General features: G+C 42.2%; 1 protein-coding gene across 7 annotated transcripts in view; it reads right to left on the bottom strand.

Annotated features, from left to right (window-relative positions):
• nompC (no mechanoreceptor potential C) overlaps nt 1-21,255 on the bottom strand; it is a 104,808-nt gene extending 83,553 nt beyond the window's left edge. For 2 of the 7 annotated variants that reach the window (XM_022809677.2, XM_086990213.1), the window contains exons 1-2: nt 20,958-21,255; nt 6,648-11,334 (exon numbers count right to left, since the gene is read on the bottom strand). In XM_022809677.2, coding sequence (XP_022665412.1) covers nt 6,648-7,859 — 1,212 coding nt within the window. In that variant the 5' untranslated portion in view covers nt 7,860-11,334; nt 20,958-21,255. Of the gene's footprint in view, nt 1-1,178; nt 1,415-1,462; nt 1,595-6,647; nt 11,335-20,400; nt 20,868-20,957 lie in introns of those variants that run through there. The other 5 variants (XM_086990212.1, XM_022809675.2, XM_086990220.1 and 2 more) reach the window with 5 other exon arrangements.
• Nucleotides 21,256-22,488: the final 1,233 nt, after the last annotated feature.

Raw genomic sequence — 22,488 nt, 5'->3', positions numbered from 1 at the left:
TCCCTGGAGTTTAAGTAGTCCATAGTATAATACTCCCTTCTCATCCTGCCATATACAGAAGTCTAGCTTCGACCATGAATATTTGTTTGTGGAGTCAAACTTAAGGATTTCGTGGCAGTTCGGTCTGCGCTTAAGAATTTAGCAATTGCGCTTAAAAATTGCGCAAAGGATTTATATTTTGATCCAGCATACACCAGCCCCCACGATCCAGCAGAGAAACGATTTCCTTTACTGTCACGCAAGTAATAGAAAGCATATTCTTAGACGATTAGCAATGTTCTTTCTGCTGAGTTCACTTTTCATAAAAGTTCGCCCACTTTTTTTTCCGTTTCAGTATTTCCTACCGTACGCAAACGATCGACGATAGCTATCTAGGCCGCTCCTACGTGTTTAGAAAGCTGTTGCTTCGACTAGATTTTGTCATTGTTCGCTTCCTTCAAGCAAGTCCTGTTCGCAAGTTGAAGCCTTGAGCTCTGAAATCCAGATCCGGCAACTTACTGTACGTTCGTCTGCAGCTTTATAAACAAGCATCTTTGCTCCGACAACATCACCCCGAGCACAAAAATTATAAACAAAATAGTGTTCAATTTGCATATTTTCGAAGTCCATGACTGAATGGACCGAATCAGCGCTTCTAACTACAATAGCTCCATAAATCTGTTGAGAACACATCCGACAGCCAAAACGATTATTCCGAAAAGTTTCAGCGAGGTACGATCGATTTATCCGACGTTGGCACCATCTCGACGGGAACTTTCCTTTCTAGGTCTAACAGTCGCACCCCAATTGATGCGCCGTCCATTTATAGAATAAAAACAAACATTGTTTGTTGTAATCAAGCGTATATAATAGACGGAATTCCAAATACGAATAGATTCAACAGCTTTACATAGTGACGACTGACGGACACGGCTTTCTTTTACTAACCGGTCATACGTACGTGTTATTAGAATTATCTAAGCGCGAGGGACGATCTGTCATGAAGGTAGAGCGTCCGAAGTCATTGCTGGCGTATTATCACGGCTCGCATAGTTTCAGGTGGGCTTCTTTTGGCAATAGTTAAAAATTGCACACAAGTATATTTGTCTGTTTAATAGAGCTATCTACTGGCAGCTTTGGTATTGAATTTAGTAATATTTTAAATTCGTTCTTAGCTTTTTTAAGTGTAAAAAACAAACCTTTTTAGCGCCAGTACACGAAATACGGTGGCAACCAATATCGAATATGTCACGATAACGTTCACCCTCTATTGAACATAACTGAATTGAAAGAGCAGTAAGTCTTAATCCAAGACCTAATAGTGACGTTATATCAGACCTAACCGGGGCACTATTTATTTTATCAGTTAGGCAGGTAAATGCATATCTTCATCACCGACACAAGCGACAGTTCAACATTGCTACGTCATCCGTCCATTCTGGGAAACAAAATATTAGTTATGACGGAATATAAAATTACCAACCCATAATTAGTAGGTGACCACACACATGGATAGTATCCACAGCTACACCATGGTAACATTCTGTCGAGCCTAAATGTAGCAGCGCACATGCATAAGCATAGGATGAATTGAATCGTCATGGTCGTATTGAAAAGTCTTTCGAAACAGACTATAGCATTATTTCGAATAATGTTTGCCGTAAGCCATGTTTGTTCTACTTTTTGATAGATGTGTTCAGATAGTTTGCATTCGAAATTATGCCTGTCGTACGGCAGTATCAATTCCGAAGGAATAATATCCTCCAGTGTCCATGGTTGAATACCTTGGTGATTAAATCTACTTCCATTTGAGCTAGATATTGTTCCGCTTATTACAGAGAGAGAGAGAGAGAGAGAGAGAGAGAGAGAGAGAGAGAGATCTAAAAATATGTTCGATTCTCCAACCATCTCTATGATGAGCCATATCGTATTGGCCGTCAGGTTATTGTTGGTCCACGCATAATTTGCCTATAGAAAAGCTAGATCCACCGTAGCTGGACTTGAGTGATTCAAACCTGTCGTCGTAACGTCGTATCTGAACTACAGTCAAAAAATAGCCGTATATTATATATATATTACCGATATAGACTTGTAAACTATTTAGAAAGGTAACGTCGCGTAATTTTTTGATGACAAGAGCTGATTGGCCTGAAGGTGATTCCTTCGATAAATTCAAGAGGAAACATTTGAAAGAAAAAGCTTTTGGTATTACCATTGGATCGCATACTCAAGTAATCGTACCCATTGAATAATCCAATATTTTGCATGCATTTAGCTTGGTTAAAGGTTTTACTACTGGACACAAGCGTAAGGGTGTGTTAAAATCACGTACTGCTAAGGGCTCGCAATGAAAATTAGCATGGTCTGGCCTGACATGGATTGCGTACTCTATCTTCGGAATGTTATGGTATAGGTAGCTTTACAAAGTTGTGAATTAGACCATTTTGGTCTTTAAGCTTCGATCCATTGCTGCCGACCTGTGGTGCGAGTTCCAATTACGATTTCATGTAACTGAAACACCCAAAAGGGCATAAGAGCGGTCATTCTAAGGGGGATCTCTTTGGTATTTGGGTTTTTCAGTGCGCGAGATAATTTTTTCAGATTAAACGTTTTACCATTATTAGATCGGTCCCTTCGGGTTCCCAATCGGATGTAGAGCACAAGTAGTTCGTCGCAGTTTGTGTCATCGTCAAGGATTTCAATCGAACCTATATTCTTATTTTCGCTCTGATATGCTATATCTTCTAACATGTGCTAAACTGTACTGAAAGCTCAGTAACTCCAGTTACCGTTCACTTCTTATTAAGAAGTTTTCGCTTATTGAGCGGCCCTTAAAATGCAGTTTAAATGATAGCCACGATAAATGATAACGATGTTCAGACACTGTCGGTAGCGTTGGATATCGACACTAAAGGAACTGTGATCTAGGGTACCGTCAAATCTGTTTCGACTTTTACATATATTTCGATTTTCTCATCATCCTGTAAGGGGGATGCGATCTTTTTTATTGTTGATACCAGCGCCATTATACACAGACGCACTGCGATGTTCCATACAAAGTTCAAGACAAGGGCATCGGAATGGGTGTTGATTAGCCATGCAAGCATGAAGGCGTATCCAAAGCGCTCCACTCGTCTTCGAGCAGACAAAGTAGATTAAACCACCTATTTAGGGTACTATCACACAGATATCACTCGGCCGTTGTTCATAGTACTGCCGTGAAGTCCGACAGCAGTATATATCGTTATCTTCAACAAGATTTTTGGATTGTATCTCATTTTCTAGATGAGATTTAATCATTTGATTGAGGTGCCCCTAAAACGTTTACCGGGTCAGCGTGGACAACAACAAAACAATCGAATAATAAGTTGTCCTTTTTATTTATAGTAGCTTTGGTACGCTAGATTAATAGAGCTGGGTAGAATTAGAACAGCGTTGAAACACCGAAAGATCCCTAAAAGGTGCAGCTCTGTATGTAAATGTAAAATCAATGCGCTCAGCAAAATGTCTGCGTCGATGATTCTGGTAGAAGTTCCGAAAATTGTTGCTTCAATTAAGAAGAATCGACATTTTCAGAGGCAACCGAACTATTACACAAACGATACTATACAAAGCATGACTTAACTTTTAAAAAATTGTCTATTGAAAAAAAAAGCAATATAAAGCACTGTACACTATTTTAATGTTGGATTTATGGAAATGAATGGGATGGAAATGCCGAGAAGGTTTCGCTCGACAGCTAACGTCGTTCATCGCAAGTGATTGTGGCCTAGTTAGGACCAATCAGTTAGTCAAGGGGCAAACAAGCTCTAGAAGCTTAAACACATGTGACAGAACAACCGTTGGCGATTTTATAGAGCTGCTTGGAGTATATACATTTGTAATGTTTCATTTTAACAATATTTCACTGGTCGAGACGAATTGTTTAGCAAGGGAATTTTTATTGGTCTTTTGGACCTTGCCTCATCCGCTCGTTCCATCTTACACGAAATAAAAGACGTAGGTGTCATTAATGGAGACGGTAAACGCGCAATTTAACGTTAATATCTGTTATGCCTAAGCACGATAGAGTGCGTCCTTTTCTCATGGAATGCATCAATGTGGGTAAACTGTTTGCTCGCTCACCCTTTGCTTTATGATACTACTGCTACTAAAGAAAATCTGCCGAATTTTGACCAACTTCAAAAACGTTTCGACTCAATTTGGCTAACTAACTGATCGTCATCATTTACTCTGATCTAAGCTATATTTGAATAGCGTTTTTCTACAAAGCACGAAAATCCCTGCTATGGCCCTTCAATTGTTAACTTGCCACAACTTTCAAAGTTTACTTTGGCTCAAACAAAAGCTGATACGGAACCTTGCGCCTGGAGCCTTACCTACCAGCGCATATGCGAGACGATAGCGCTACAAAACTATGTTTGTATATTGCAAAAGCAACGACATATATAGGGTGGAAGAGATTTACCTCGTGCGTGCCGTGCCTAATGAAAGTTGATTCACAATCGACTGCCAACTGAAGTTATCAAAAAATTAACTTAATCACAATTTGTGCTTGGTCCAAATTTTCAATTGCTTACTTCATTGATTAGATCGATAATAGGGAGAATATTATTAATAGAAGTCGAAATATCCTGGGAGTTCTGAACTTTTGCTAGAATCCGATCTTAGTGAAAGAAGAACGTCGTAAATTTTGGATTGCCCACAAGTGATCCTATAAATTTATTAAAGGTACCAATGGCCAGAAACGTAATCAGTGCTCTGTCGGAATTCTGTCATGATGGGTAAATCTACTATATTCGAGACGCAAAATTCCCTGAGTGTTGTTCGGACAGGCATCATTAAGGCAAGCAATCAGACTCTGACGAACTTCCCGTAAGCGGCAATTCCAGTTAACGGCAACCACTTAACTGTATTAATTAATTGTATTATTAATTAATTTATTATTTATTGTATTGGAATTATTAATTGTATTAGCAGAATACAATTAAAGGCACTCGCTAAAAGAGATAGACATGCTTAAACATACGCGGAATTGTGAAGGCATCTTCGCATATAAAAAATGTCTATATCTAACGATCTACTCTAGGCTCAATCTATAATATAATCCTTAGATAGGAAATAGATCAAGTGGTACTTTGCCGTCGAGGTGGAGACGAGTTCTGGTTAATGTAATTTCTAAGGGAAAAAATAATCGGTGTCTAAGCTCGGCGTAGCATGCCACTGCGTGAAAAAGAAAAATCGATTTATAAGTCGCTCGCCAACATACTCATGTACCCCCTTGAGATCTTTCCGTGTTACTAATCTTCTGTGAGAGGAGTGGCACGACTTTCGTAAGGAAGGGTCAACGGTGATTGCCTGTACAATTCTGTTGAACAGTATCTATAGTCTTGTGCGTTACAAAACGACTTTCCTTTGTATGTAGCGCTTATTGATTCCAAACCGCATCACGTAAATTAAGACAGAAAAAACAGCTCTAAGCGTCCACTCAATAGGGGGTTATCCATCTTGGAAAAACGCTTGTAAGTCTTAAGGGAACGCGAACTGATACTTTAGGCGAGAGGCATAGTCTAGCTCAGGGAGGCATTATCACCCCCCTCCCCCATCCCCCCCATTTGACAGTCATTAAGCGCTTCGCAGACTTACGAACATGGTAAGACCTAGTGGTCGATGTCGTAAAAACGAAAGCAATGAAATTTTCAATAACGACATCCTCGTTGCCGGAGGGCTGACATCGAAGTCGTACCTTATTTTTGTTATCTGGCTGTGGGGCTACTCATAATTAACGTTCGCCCCCACAATCTCAGAAGGTCTCCATAAAGACAACGATAATCTGTGAAGCCTAAAAATGCGCCCCGCAGAGTTACACAAAGTCGAGGCATTGCTCATCTCAGTTGAGCTTGATCGTCCTTATGTGTCATTCCTTTAAAGTTCAGTGGGACTCTGCCGAACTCCTCAACAGTGCTTGACGTACCTTCTGTCGAGACTATCGTTTACTACTATAATGAATTTATAAAAAAACGTATATGGAATATGTGGCGAATAAACGCTTATTTGCAGTGCCTACTTTGACTCTTTCTAATTGCGAATCTCCATATGCATATAGGGTGCGGCGGAAATCTCTTGATAGTTTAAGAATCTGTCATTTACATAGATATTTTTCGATGCAATACGACGTATTATTTATACGCTATATCTCTAAGCCGCCTTGGCTTGTTGCATGATCAGGTAATATACAGCCGGTTTTGGTTAAAAAACATCTTGATACTGTTTTGCCTATTGTGCTATACGTTATTTTTTATAGTCAAAAATACGAAAGAATATCAATCAGCCTTTCTGTTTGAAATCACTGATCCTCTGTTAAAAGTGTATGAATAAGTCCCATGCCGACGAATTTTTGTCCTCATGGGGGTTCTCTAAGTAGTGGTTTCGTCGTAGCTGAATGAATGACGCGATACACATCCGATTTCTCAGTGAAGTTATGTACGTAAGTTAAAAGCACATTCTTTAGTTTAACCTTAGTGTTTCTAAATTTGGAAATACGTTGAGATGTCGGCACCATTGCTTCTCATCATCCACGTGAACCCATTATTAACATATTGTTCATCGAAAAACAACAGATGTTTACTTTTGCTGAAATCTTATGTGTTTCAGTTATAGAGACTTACCTGTAAAACAGGATTATCTGCTGGATAGTTTGAGGAGCCGGGTTGGGGCGGCATCAGGCCGGGGCCCGTGGAGGCCCTGGAAGAACCCGTGCCGCCCATTGTGCCACTGGTGGACAGCGCCGAGTTGCCACTAGAACTATTATTGCTACCACTAGCGTCGAGTTGTTTGGCGCTGGCGCTGATGACGGTCTGCTGGAGGCTAGAAGGACCCACCTTTTTCATAGCCGCATCCTTAACCCGGGAAAACACCGATAGTCCCCCGCTTTTTGTCGCGTTTCCATTGCCACTAGTGCCAGTATTGGCGCTCGTGTGGCCAGGCCCGGCAGGATAGCTAGACACTGATTCCCCCCTATCGCGTGGCTCAATCACAATCTCCGTGGGGCCATCGTGGACGCCGGGCGGTGTTGACTCGCGCTCATCTTCGGGAACAGGCGACATCAGCTCCGCGGTATCGCCGAGGCTGTTCTTTCGTTTACCGCCCGCCCCACTTCCATTTTTCTTTTTTCCACCTGAGGACTTATGGCCACCGGCAGTAACATTGGCTGTTTTGCCGCTGGCCTTAACCTGTTTGTCCTTCTTACCGTTGGACCCCGCACGTTTCACTGTTCCGTTAGCCTCTTTAGAGCCTTTTTTTGAGGTTGTGCCTGTTTTGATGAGTGGTGAACGATCATCTGTAGGGGACATACTGTTAGTACTACTGGCCTCACTGGGGGATTCGCTGTTCACGATGTACGCTTGCCTGCTACTTGAGGAGACTCCGCCGTTGACAACCGAGTCGGTCGAACCGGCATCGTGGTTTCGATGCTGTCCTTCGTGATACTGTTGGCCACGTACACGATGGTGTTGCCCTCCGCCGTGCTGGTGACCCTTGGTCGAGTTACTGCTTCCGCTGTTCGTCGAAAGTGAATGCGATGCGCCCACCGCTCCGCCACTAGCGGCTATCGGATGGCGCTGTCGTACAATAACGTCATCGTCAAAGGAGACAATGACGTCTCGCTCCCCGCTCCGATGATACCTGTGACGAGGATGCTGCTGCTGTGAATGGTGATCGTGGTGCTGTTTCGCCACTTGGATCTCAAGCTGCTGCAGCAGCCGGATTGGATCAGTGATGGCGTCCTCGTCGGCTAAAGGCCACGGCTCGCTGTGACCTGCCGGGCCGCTGCTGCCCGACGAAGAGCGGCCTTCTTCGGAGCGCCCAAACAGATCGTCCATGACCACCACCGTAACAGGCCCCAACCGATCTCACAAATCTATAGATACAAACCGAACGCGAGACCCCGTCCCTAGTTGCCTAGGCTAACTTCCCCTCGTCTCGCGTTGGACCAAGGTGGGGACGAAACGACTAAATATTTCACCAGCAGCAGTGGCTGAAGCAAGAACTGCCTGTGCGCGCACGCCTTTTAGTGGTACTCACGGCAGCGTCGAATGTCGTTCGTTCCCCTCAAAATCCCCGATCTCCTGATATATTATGTATGCCGCTCGATATACGCAGCAGGATGCCCTCTGCTGTCTCCGATAAAGACTATGAACTGCGTTCACTCCATACGGCAACGCCTTCGTGCTCACAACGGTAAGTGACGGCCGTATTGTCGCCCGCGGCGACCGACCTCACCACTGTGATATTTCTGTTCCGTCATTTGTAGTACTGTCCGGCGTATCTAAGGGATTGTGTGGAGCTCCAATATGCTAAAGAAAGATCACCGACAGCTTTTTCTATCAGGCGTCTAACGCCCTCAGTTGGTACTTAGGCGATACGAACATAGGCGATCCTCAGAGCTTTAGATACAATCAAGGCCAAGTGTTTTGCAACTCATAAAGGGGCAGGTGACTTTGGGGAGCTTGGTTGCAAGTTTTTAAAAATGCAACGCAGCAACTACAGAACGGCTGACAAAGATCGTCGACATGCCTGAGGTAACGCGTGCGATGAAACCAGGGAATCCACGGTTCAGTTATAAATATTCAGCTCACTGTAAAATCACATTTCGCAAAGTACTCGACCCCTGTATACGCGTCACTGCATTGCCATTAGACCTTGGAATAGACAAGCGATTCACAGGCGCTTGAACATGCTTTCAGTGATTGCATTCACTGTACACGTATTTTGATGCTTTGTTGTACCTTGAATTGGGCTAGCAGCTCCCAGAGGGGTCCCAAGAGTTATTCGTTCGATAAAACGCGTACATCCTTCGTTCTTCACAGCGAATTCTGGCGAGTTGGCCTTACGGAAAATTGACTTTTCTGTAATAATAAATTAGAAGGTGGCGACAACTTGTTGCCGGAAGAGTGTTCTATCGCTGACATTTCAAAAGCTCTTTCTGTTATTCTCACTGAAGGAATAGGGTCGACTCTAAGTTGTCCTGCAGGGTTCAATTGTTTTCCTGGTAAGCGTCCGCTGTGATAGATGGGTACTAGCCTCTCATAGTAGCCGTCAAATATTGGGGTAAGATGTTTTCTGGGAAAAATGTTGGGAATGAGATTTGCCGTTAGATGCGGAGTACTTGGAAGGAGCACTAGTTCGTGCTGTGGTCGGATCCTCGCGGTTCGTTACGATCGTCTTTCTTGTTGCTTCACAGTTATTTTACCCAACAACGACGAGATCATAATAATATGGGGTCCAGGTGACGACAATGAGGTGTTACCCTTTTTGCAAGCATAACAATCATGGCATCGTTGAATTCTAAGACTTCGAACCGTGGATATTAAGTTGCTATTGATGCAGGGTGTGATGAAGGCCCTATATTAGAGAAGCGCTATGCACGCTCAACACGATTTACAGAGTTACTGCTACTAGTACCCTTTCTCATTCTTATCGAGCGCTTTATTACTGTGCTACGCTGATAGGAGCTGATCCACTTACTAGTTCCAACCAGCTACCACAAACTTTGCTAACGAGTAGCACCTCAGAACACGTCGAATAGCCAATTGTGATAACGGTAGGAGTAACATTGACACTTCACCAAATTTCGTGAGGCGCGTATTATTTTCTATGAATTTACGAACAGTCGACGAGAAGTTAGGTCGGGATGGTATAGACCTAAAAATTGAAATTGAGGGAGCGAGTCTGACGGATGAGCTCGGTGACCCCTAGGTTCTCTGCCTAGATTTTTGATACGCTACATAGAACTTCAGCATTTTGGGCTTGAAAAGGGGTCTTATAGTTGTTCCACTATTCTGATCACGTCGTAAGTTCCTAATCACCGAACAACTCATTCGTTGGTGATAACGTTTGTCTTGTACCACAGTCGCATTCAGAGAGCCGTTGGTCCTTTCGGCTTAAAGTGCCCTCATGTCTGGCTATGATTCTAGCCTATTGTCATACATATGGACTTTATATATATATGAGATTATTCAATCGTGTGTTACTTTTTGCACGCGGGTCAGTGCAGGACAATGCTAATTTTGATGATATTGAGTGTTGTCCATTTTGTTCCATTGCTTTTAGAAGGGTTACGAGGTCTTAGTTCCAGTATATTTTGATGACTGGGCCTTGTGGGTACGATCCCTGCGTAAGTCTTGGATGCTTAGCAGTGCCATGGATAAAGTCAAGATTTTCGGTTATTGAATTCGGGGTGTAATTTTTCAGAGGATATTGTTGATGTGTTGATAAAGATCTGGGAATTGATTAGGACTGGATAGGTATTCTATCGGCCATTGGCCGCGGGTGGGTTCCGCGTTGGCGTTTTCCTGCTTCGGTCTGATTAAACACGCGTGGTTAGTATGCCATGTCTTGCTTGCGTCAGCATAGGTCTGTAAGTGTCTCTCAATACCTACGATTTCTCTCGTTGTTCGTGAGGAGTGACGATTAGTTAACTGTCGGCAATCCACATACTCAAACTTCTTTGGTAAAGAATCGATAAATTAGTTAGTGTTGGTGGGTGCACACACGTACGTTACTGATTTTGGGCAGGTCACACCCTGCATGTACGAGCTTTATGTTAGATTTTACTACGAAACTTGGACGAGGCAGGAAGTTCTTCAGCTGTCTAATTGCATCCGATACATGTAGTGGTCCGTTAGCGATTCCGCTTGTCTGTAGGAGCGCACAATCCTGTCCAAAGGAGGCGAATGAAGCACTCTCAAAAGTTATAGTTCACTTTCGTAGGATTATAATACAACCCGTTTCTTCTTCAGTACTCGTACCACACAGCACTAAGCTTCACCTCTCTAGTTCGTCGAAACATTTACTTTCAACCGCAAACATATAATCACCTTGTAGGCGTTCACTGACCCCTATAATAGACGTTGCAAATAGTGCTCTCGACAAATTGTAGGAATAGGAAGCCTGACCGACCGAGCAGAGCGCAAGAGGATTTTTTCCTCAATAACCGAGAGCGAATGAGAAATAGAATAGTCGTTGCCTCGTCAATAGTCGATCTATTTGATTATGAATAATTTTTTTTTGGCATGATGGAATAGTTTGTTTTTTTTTTTTTATAAGGTGTGGTAAATGTAGAGGTGACGTGTGTTAGTCGGGATTTTTAGTAAGCTCCTTTTTCCCGTATCGTTGATTAATGAAGTTATTTGTCGCTCTTACATCGTAATATTGGAAGATAAGCAAGAATATTGATGGGACGTTCGAATAGTTAACTTATATTTTACGCGTCGGCCAAATAATATTGTTATTTTGCCTTTTAGTCAGCTTTGCTTCTCTACAAGCTAACCGATGTTGACAGCGGGCTGAAGGTGCCTGAAATTGCATAACGACAGCAAAAACGAGATATCGAAAACGTACTTTAGTTAATGGAACAAACAGCCTAAATATTGCTATTCTGATAACTACTTGCTATGGTTCTTTATCCTGAGTTAATTGCTATCTACGTATGGTATTTGCTTGTTATCATCGAAGAGTACAGAGCGAGAATCTATAGTCCTTCTCTTGAAAACATGTTGACCGGCTCTTCAGACTGGAGTTGACGATGGCTCAGCGCACGAATTTACTCAACGAGTTTCTTTTTCCCCTTTGCGATATCCACAGTCCCAAGCCGTACTGTATATAAAGGGTGAGAATCTACATCCGTGTCGACGGTCTGGCATTGTTGCGCTTGCCAAGGGGTGTCCGAACGATAACAACGCGTTTCCAACCACCCCCAGAGTAGACTCACACATTAATCACAGTTAGTCCTAAAAACCCTGTTAGTCGTCGGTGTTGTGCCTTTCGCCTTGCTCCCTCGCCTACACGTATCCGCAGTCGACGCTGCTACGGTCGCGTTACGACCTGCGCGAGAACCTTTCAACCTAAATTGGAAACGGAGACGCTAGATAGAATTGCGCTATGACTCTACCTCTTATCGCTGGGCAAATCCGTCGTACAGCTCAACTACCATTGATCAAAAGTAGCCATCCATCGCATGGTCGGGGCGTGCGTTGGCAGAGTGACACATTATTTTCATTTTCAAAAGCCAGCCTTTCCCGCACATTAGTGATAGGCACGATTATGCACTGTTTTTTTTACCTAGCAACGTTAACACTTACTTAAGCTTTGAGCCGAGGACGATAATTTTGGGTGATTTTTTCACACATTTGCCACTGACAATTACGTTTGTGCGTTATATCTATTTTTTGTTCTCAAACACTGCTTCTATCGAAACCAATCGAATTATGCGATAGGAATCAATTCAAGCCGCTAAAAATCTCTGAAGCACACGACGGGGCAAAAAAAATTAACTACAGCCACGAACGAATTGTACATAAAGGAAAACGGCAATTGTGCTGAGTGTCAATCCATAACAAAGTTCTAAGGTATATGTGTAAACTACAGGCTTTATTTATATAGATATATCAATGTTGTTTATTATCGCGTTATAGCTTCAATTGTTAAGATTTAATTCTGAATCGCGACTAGTGAGCTAAGCCAGAATTGGCCTGTTTATGCCATCCATAACGAGTTTTTTGTGTTTGTTTGACACACGAATTAAGTACGAATTCTACAAGACGTTTGACAAAAAGACCAAAACACATGAAACTTAAACGATTCAGCCCTCCGTACAACTATAGCGTCATGAGATATACGTCTTTCAGTAAAAAAAAAAAACAGAGTTGGGACCCAATTCTATAAATTACAGTTGGTGTTGTTGCCATTAGAGTTGAAGTTTGACAAACGGGAGAGCTATCCTCTTACGACACTATAGTGGTAACGTATTTTTAAATCAAAGTGAGGGACACATGAGGTAGTCTAGGCTCGAGTCTGGGTGTGTCGCTCATACTTCGTTCCATCTCACCGGCGAATCCCAGCAGGATTCTTGCGCTTCTGTACATAATAATAATAATAATAATAAAAACCGAGAAGCAACGCAGAAAACGTTGTACATAATATTGCATCAGCTGCGTGCAATGCCTGCAGTTTCAGTATCGCGTTTTACAGTTTTGATGCGTGCATACAGCAGCATGCATGCTTATACCATGTTTCTATAAGCAGATCGTTCTGATTGCATATGGTCCCTAGAGAGATAACGGCCACGTTGTTATCAACTGCCCAACTCTATTTACTATGTGTAATAGTATGTGAGATAATTATTAGAGGGAGTTGGAAACAGGGGGTAGATTGTCGAAAGTTGTTTTTCAGCAACCGAGCCATCGAGAAAGAGAGATACAGACATAACTAAAAGACGAAGCAAACGATTATGCAGAGATTGAACTTAGACTTATAATAATCATAATTGATGGCTGTTCTATCGACAAAAAAAAGCACAGAAGGCGAGATGAGGTAAAGCCGTGTGTGTGTTGCCTATCTATTTAAGCGTGCGGAAAAACCTCTTTATGATTAACGCATAAAGAAGCAAACACGATTTCACATGTTTCTAGCAGGCAAAGTGAAAACCTTAGAAAATGTTGTCAAATCTCGAAGGGTTAATTGTTCTTCTGCGGTCTCGATGCCGTTTCCTTCGTCCCTCCTCCTTTCCAATTGCGCTGGTTTGAGCCTAATTCTGGGTTCATATTAATACAACTACACGGGATACAGGATAGCAGATTTACCAATTACTTCTCATCGTTTTCTCTAACATCCGCACAAGCTGCTAATACAACCCGAGGCTAAAATAGCAGGGGCGTTCAAATAAAGCTTCAATAAATTCATTCATTGATTCCCGATCAACAGCGAAAATTTGAACGAGTCAAGGATTGATTGTTTATGATGCTTTTGCTTTCCTGGCATCTATGTTGTTGGAGCCCTTTTTACGTTTCGTTTTTTCTACCTGTTCACCGCTCTTTAACTTTTTGCCCTCGGTTTGTCCTCGTTAAGACCGACAAACAGGGGACGACCAAACTGACCCATTTGTTTCCCGCCGGATTAACGCAAATACACAGACACAAATAAGTGTGATTTAGGTAAACCTTACAAAATGTAAGCTAAACATCAGTATTTTTATTGCTTGCAACTGGACGTAGCGAGGACCTGGTTCTATTACCCTTCTCTCTCTATTACCCAGACTATGAATCGTTCACTTACTAACGTTACCTGTCACCGCAAACTACCAAAGAAGTTTTCAGCCTATTGACTCATTAGCGACTCTGTCAGCGAAGACGACCAAAGTATATATAGGTTCTGTTTTTGGTAAGAGATGACACGAAGTATGCATCACAACAGCGCATATTTTTTCTTAAATAAAGCATTTAGTTTTCTAGGAAAGAGCTATATAACTTTGAAAATCCTATTAGTTAACTTAGTTCGAAATTAGGTTACTGGGGTGTTACCAGGATATACCACATCCTGTCTACGCTTCTTGTACAAGACACTGTGCGTTCATTGAGGCGTGTCCGTTTTTGAGGAGAGGGGCGGACTGGACGCTCCTCCTATATGAGGGAGGGACGGTAGCTATACTGGGATAAAATTTTTATTTTCCTGATTACATGACGTTCACGTGCTATCGCATTGTCATGTTCGTCGATGGTTTATCCTCAAGAGCTGGTACACATACAAAAATCATCTAAAACGATAAGTTAGCATGAAATATAATTACGATAATTACTTGTACATGTGTACGCATATAATAACGTAAATGAATTTGTTCCATTAAGCGATGTCGCCTGTGGACATTGCAAAGCCCTTTGGGTAAGTAAGAACGATTTATCTGTAACTGAAACAATTGATTTGACGTATTTATTTATCGAGTACCGTAAAACCATTTAATTGAAGCCGTTACGTGTCGGATGTAGAATAAATAATAATAATAATAAACTGTTCGTTAGCTCGAAGTTTGTCGTCTTCATTGTTGTTATTATTATTATTAACGCTAGAGATATTCAGATCTCGACGTTCACTATTTGCAGAAACCATCTTCGTTCAAATTTCCGTATTGTTTCCTATCGAACTTGGTGTGTAGTTCTCGTCGTGCGTTGTATACGTTCTAACTTGAAGTAGTCTACGTTCTAAGTTGAGGAAGTTTAGAAGAAAAGACACTTCTACTCTATTTCAAATTGCAATTCGTTGCTTCTAATGAAGCTCACTCTGATGCTACTGATTAAACCCTCACGGGCCTCAATCCTGAAGGAGTGTTCAAGGACCTTGACAATCTATATCGAAAGTTGAGCCCTTCTGACGGCCTGTCACTATTCGTCTTTAAGGAAATGGCTGGCGCACTTGCTGAACCATTAACCAAGTTTTTCAAGATACGTATCGTAGCCTCAGACCTTCGTGTAAATATTATAAGTACTGTAGACCACATATTCGCTTATCTATGCCCATGTGGAGGCAAGTCCGCATGGGTCGGCGAGAGGCATTCAACTATTGGAGGTTGTCTAACTTAGGACGCGCTGAAAATTATCTCAATGTGCTCCGTAGTGTTCATTTTGATTCTTCCCGTAAATTGGGCAGACTGGATCACGATGTGCTCATTTTAAGAGTGTCTGCTTTCGGAATGGGTCTAGGGACCACAGACTGGCGTAACGACTATTTTACGGACTGCTCATTCGGGACGAAATATTTGGATACATCTTGTTAGCCCTTGCAAAGACTTTTAAACTCTTTTCCGCACATCATACCTTGATAAGATTTTGAACTTCTGTTTCAAGGTGCTCCTATCAAATATAAACTATACACTAATATGTGTATTTGAGGTCGAAGAGGCGATAAATTCAATTGTATCCATATTTTTACGCTGATTGTATTGTATATATGCGAAAAGCAAATGACCTGCGCATACTTCACAAATTACATAAAGGTATTTCCTTTAGAACTCTTTTAAAAAAAAACTGCGTACCAGTGTGTACTTGGGCATCCCAGAAGTAGCCACTCTTCACACTGTGAACAATTTGTGTTTCTGCCGGGTGGAAATATTGGCTTATAAAAAGCTTCTGGTGTACCATGATATTGTAATCATGTTGTAAACCCTATGAGTAACTGAGACTTTATACTGAATTGTAATTTAAAAAATTGTAAAAATCCCTTTGCAAATCCAATATGCCGCGATCACACAAAAACAAAAATAGATCGATGCCTCTCTAGAAAAGGTTCTCTTCCTTTATTCCTCTCTAAGGGAGCCTGCGCTCCGGTTGGCAAAATGTACTATTATTAGAGGTGTTATGTTATTTTGCACAGTCGGTCAAATAAGTTCAGCTTCAACTTGAATAGGACATTTCGATTCACTGCTCCGTCACTATTATTACGTTTTTCTTTCGAACTTATTCTTCTTATTCGTTAATCTCTCAGTTAGGTAAGCTTCCCTTCATCTACAGATTGTGTGACAAAGATACTCAAGATGATATCAGCTATTGCTCTCTCGGTCGAGGAGCCATAGGGGATATAATGCGTTTTTAAATTCTCATAACAGTTCGGGCGCCTAAAGCGCAAATAAACGGTTCCGTTCGGTCGACATTCGCTTGTCTTGTCTAGCTCTACTGATCTATGGAATTTCGTTGTGAATCAGAGACATGAAATCTTGACTCTCAAACCTGATTTGGTCGACTAACAAGTACGATCTGAAAGCTGCTCGTGACGAGGTCATTCCGCCCAGATCAGCCACACGTCCTACTAGACGTTCGAGTTCAGCAGTTCAAGTAAAACGTATAGTGTCAGCTGGCCACCCTCGTTTTTTGGCTTCGAATGTTGCTAGCACTAGTTATCCACGACGTAGACGATATTCCTTTTTCCACCTAGGGCTGAAGAAAGCTGCTAGCCATCACGAGCTTCAGGAAACAAGCCATATTGTAGCAGGCGTATCCCATCCTACTTAATTTGTTGAATTGCACTTAACGAATTCTACCTTTGATCTCCGCAAACTTACTGAGGTAAACTGAAGGCTTTCTTTGTCGTTTGCTATATGGGACCGCAGTATAACCTATACTTGCCATTCTGCCTCGTTATAAAAGAGAGTATGCCCTTTGAGAACGTATCACCCTGAAGCCCAACGAAACTGTCCGGGTCGACAATTTCGTCAGTCGATTCCTTTCAGTTATATGATGGCTACCCGAAATGCCTCGGCGTCAAAAGACAACAACATGACGCAATGAATTGTTTGTGCATAAAGGCCCACAACCAGTTCCAGCGAGTCAGACTCTATTGGCCAGGATGGTTTGCTGAATGATATGAAACTGCCGTACTTTGTGAAACCGGGTTCAGTAAATTTATGGACACGACGTGTAATTTGACCAAAGAAAATGCCCAATAGGTATATGTAATTCGGGCTTATGGCGTCCTATTTCCTTACTGGGTTCATTCCGGTGACCCGTTTGTCGATGCATTCTATAAGCTAACGCATATCATCGAGCTAGATAAAGATCACGACAGACAGATATTGGTTAGCGTAGGAGGACAAACGGAGAAAATGCTTGTCGCTCGAGAATGACCCCCCCCCCCCCCCAGATGACTCACTCAAAGTGCGCTCCAACATTTAAATTACTTTCATAGTTCCAGCAGTGAGTTCAGGACGACACGGTAGAAGAATCCTGGGACATACTGACCAATAAAGAGCCATAAAAATATAGATAAGCGGAGTTCACATCGTAGCGAGGTTAACGAGCAGTTTTCATAAAAAGTTTTGACTGTACGGATACCCATCTATAAACGCAAATGTAGTGGATATCGTAATCTTTGATTTTCATTTAGTCTGCCTATTCGCAGTCTTCTGTATTTTCATATTGTATCTTATATGGAGAAAGTTGACAAGCCATTCTGTATATTGCGCCACTGCGATAATTTTATTTATTTTTTAAGTTAACATTATTTTAATGCGCGATAAGTAAAAGCGGGTCCCGACTGGCGCTAAAGAACTGCTTGCCCATTTGGCGATAATTTCGCTTTCAGTGACATCCTCTAGTGGTTATGAATATACGTATAGGTTTGTATTAGAATGATGTCAAAGAGTCTATGAGCAACGAGCCTAGACAAAAGAGATTTGTTAAGCTATTGATGAATCAGATGCGTCAGTAGTAAAAAAGCGTTTGTTCAAGGTGAACAAGAATCGTGTAAATCAGTGGAAACATTAGTCTTATTAAGTAAAAGCACATCTACAAGGTAATCAAGGCCGTAATTGTCAGATGTTGAAATATTTCGGAAGCGAGGTCTTCGCTGAAAATATGCTGCCAGCGCACAGCCAGAGGGACCGATTCACCGATTAAGGGTATAACGATACTTGTATACCTTCTTGACACACATGCGCGGTAGTGATTGATCTCTTTATCTGAAATGATATAATATCTTAAGAAATTCTGAGGACTAACGCATTAGATCCTTGGTAAAAAAAAAATTGTTACAAGACGCCATTTTGTAAGAAAGTAAAGGAATTAGTCTAAATGACTTTTCACATCTGGGTCACAAATTCTCTCTCTCTCTCTCTCTCTCTCCCCTCTCTCCCTCTATAGCCATAGGGAACTCCCACAAGTTACGGCCTAGCTTAGCGATCTCAACGGTTTTCGAAACGTTGCATCGCCGCTTAACGATACACTGTTTCCCATTTTAACTAGTCTAACATTATTCGGCATAGCGAAACTGAAAACGCTACATTACTAAGCAAATTTATTTCGAATTATTGAATTAGTACACCCCTGCGGTACACGCTTGCTCCCCTTGACGCTAAACTAACTCTTAACGGTACAGGATCGCGATTGGGCAAATTACTGCGGTCAGCTTTGCTGTGCATAAAGAAAGATTTGCGTGAAAATTGCGTCGTAAATTTGGCGCGTATATTGATCTCGAGAAAGGCTTTCGGATAGCCGACGCTTCTACGACTCGTTCCTGTTGGAACGATAGTTGGGCTTGACTTAACACTTATGCACACCGTTAGCATAACCCATTGCTGATGGCCACCGCTTAGTTTTAGCGCGTCGTCTCAGACTACTAGGATTGAAGAACGCACCGGCCTGGAGAAGAGATGCTGTGATGCCAGACTAACCAATTGTTTCAGTAAAGAGCTTAGGTTATCTATACCTCTGTGTTTCGAGTCCTACGTCCAGTATTGCCGTTAGGCAGATGGAGGTCATCTATGCATAGCAAAAGCAACCATCGCAAATGGCATCATTTGTCCTACGAATCTAGTTGACGTAAAAGGCTGTATGACCTATTCTACATCACACAGAGGACTTTTTACTTTTTGGCCTTTAGGTAGCTTACTTTATGTCTACAGGCTTCGTTCTCTTATTCGCGTCTTCTGATATGCTGTGCGTAAAAACCAGCATCGCATTTTTATGGAAAATAGAAAGATTGCCAAACTGCAATGGCTATGATAGTTGACTTCCATGAACTAATGCTCTGACAACATGACCTCTACGGCGCTTAATGCAAACAGTCACAGTTTTCCTATTGACCACTGTCATTATTCAGTTCAGAAACGGGAAAAGTCGCTATGTAAGGTGTGTGTGATCTGTTTAGCCGACCCGAATTGTATATACGAGAACTTTCACACTCGACCCAATATCAACAGCTGAGAAGGTAGCTGTAGATTAGCCTCGATGCATTACCCCCTAGTTCTGCATTACTGGCCTTCAAAGCACTTTCTCCCCCTTCCTAAAAAAGCCATCTAGCGTTTTCTAAACTTACTTGCACATTTCTCGTATTTTTTGCATAATATACATACGTCAGCATATCCCATTAAGTTTATAGCGCTAAATTCTGCGTACACAGTAAATACAATCTAAGCAGCTTAAAAATAGGACCGTAAGTAGAAAGCTAAGCTATTCATTTGCTTCTCGCATTAGGCGCTTTAGAGGTTAGAACATCTTATTATGCCGTTGCTAAAAGCTATACGGCAATGTATACGGCTATATCCAATTGGCTTTTTTTTTCACTGCCTAAAATTAAATTGACTGTGTTCTATATACATACAAGGCCGCTGAAACGTATCAGGTTAGTCCGACGTATTTGCTTTCAGTCAGCTGGCCTTGTAAAGCAGTCGCGCCTCTTGCTGGATACGAACTTTAGTATATATACATATAACCCTATATATGGAATATATATATATATATATCGGGAAAAGTTAATTGTACGTTTCATGCTTGACGGCAATTTGTAGATTTCGTCATTCATCTATTTATCTCGAGAGGATTCGTATGCTCATTATCTTTCGTGTCAATACGTAAAAATCCTGGCTGCCTCCGAACGGTTGACCAATGGGCCATGACCATAGCCCATCGCCGTATCGACGGCGACCTGAACAGAACCGACGGATTCGTGTAGGGTATTCATTGCTTATTCATTTATGACAGAAGTGCATAAGGAACGTGGAGGAACATTTACCCATAAACATATGCTGACGTGCCTTTCGACGCTCATTTATTCGTTTCGCCTGATGAACACTTATTGTTCTATATACAAATAACTACATACCATCATATTATGCAATCTGAACATAACGTCGATATCCTGAGAAGTTGGAACGCCACTGCCTGTTCACACATCGTTGTCACGGTACATACACTTCGCTCAATTCGACTGCAGCTCACTTCACTCACATTGTGGAGCAAACAGCATCATCATCATCATCATCATCATCATCATCGAAAGCATCGTCATTATGAGGAAACAATCATCACCATTGTGATAATCATCACCATCATTGTCGTTGTCATTAGGCGAGAAACGTCGGCGAAGCGATGGATGAATGAGGGTTATTAAATGTGGGCGACATAAGGCTATCAGGATGATTTGGTTGCTTCATGTGTACCAAATGTAAAATTTTACATTTTATACATGATGGGATTCTGCAGCCAAAAGGGTTATACCAGACAGCGACGTCGTGGAATCGTCATCGATGCCAGCAGAGACGGAATTGTTTAGGCTTGCGGCAGCATTTCCTGTCATTTCATAGCATTACAGAACAGAATAGAAAAATAGCATTTGTGATTATATCGGTATGTATGGATAGTACGCACGCTCTCACTTACGTTGTTGGTAGCATATCCGTGGCCAGCTTGGGGTATGCTTCGTTGGCCTCAACTATTCCAGTGCTTCACTGTTCGTAGACTACCCGCCAGTCACCGGCGACAGCAGCTGCTTTGACAACGGCGTGGGGGGTCAATGAGGCCATCATTGTGTGTGTTGTAGTCAACTCGCAAACTCCACAATGACTTGAGCCTTCACCCTACCGGGGGCCAGCCGTGAAAGCGGGGTCGACGCCAACATCCATCCCCTCCCCTCTCCGCTACCAGGACCTTATGAAGGTGGGAACGAGGCCGAAACACCGGGAGGTAACTGATGTGTGCGGCGCGCTCTTTAAAACTGTCGGGGACGAAGTACACTCTCTCAATTTTGGCAGGGATGAAGCAGTATTCACTACGAAACAACATAGTACACACACATACACACACTGCACTAATGTGCTCTCTAGTATGTACCTTGTGAGCGAAATGGGTTACATTGCATCTATCTGAGCTGGTTGGTGTTGTCGATTGGAGTTACTCGACAAAGCTGGTACCCAAATAAGCATGCATTGCAGCAGGTCTCACGGGACCAGTGGGCACTCCGCCCTTTCTGGACGTGCCCCATCACCGAACACCGACATCGTAGGAGCACCGGATGGCTCTCGGTTGGGTTAGGTTAGGTTGGGTGTACGCCATGGCAACACGGCAAGTTTAGTGATCGGAGCTGGCCTATGTTGTTCGTCCTGCTACGGCGGTTCGTTACGGAGATGCAGACGTCAACACAACTGACCAGTGCTGCATTCAGTCGGTTCTGCAACGGCTCTGAGTTTCGTTTTGAATTGTGCAAGTCCTATGATGTGTATGCTAAACACGAGACTTATCTAAGCAAGACGAGACAAGCGACAAGACTTTTATATCCGATTGTTCTTCTACCCCCTGTAATACACTATATATGGCCAGACAAGAATGCGACGTTGCCAGTTGCTATAATCGACGCCTACAACGCTGTTGAGCGAACTCTCGACGATAAAAATAAGATTAAGCAGTATTAATGTAAAGGAGGCAGCGACACGCGTTCAACAACTCGATAGGCATCCATAATAGGTTCCACTTATTTTTCCATCTATTTAATTCCATTAATATACACTTTCCTATACTAATCTGCGTGTTAACTATCGACTAGCTGGTATTAAATATTAGTACGTAGAATACGTTACGACAGTGATCGGATATAAGTTCTATCCGGATACATGAATAGTTAGAAGCGACTGGCCCGTAAAAAATTAAAGCAAGTTCGTGAAGGATATTTGCTTCGTGACTTATATTAACGATTCAACACGACGGGCACCTTTAGCGAGCTTAATCGTGGCCCGATCTGCATGTATAAATGCCAGATCTTGACTTTGGTCTCCTGCTAATGAACCTTTTGGTACACTTTTCCCTATGCACTTAGATTGGATCAGTGTGAACGCAGCCAAGTTCCGTTCCTATAATAAATTTACCTTACTGAAGTGAGGCTTACACACTAGAATTTTACGTTTTTCTAAGGCGTAAG

This window comes from Varroa destructor, unplaced genomic scaffold, assembly GCF_002443255.2.
Source record: "Varroa destructor unplaced genomic scaffold, Vdes_3.0 BEIS01000005.1, whole genome shotgun sequence".
Classification (NCBI taxonomy): Eukaryota; Metazoa; Arthropoda; class Arachnida; order Mesostigmata; family Varroidae; genus Varroa; species Varroa destructor.
The sequence above is the reverse complement of the archived record's forward strand: the minus strand, read 5'-3'. Positions and strand labels throughout refer to the sequence as shown.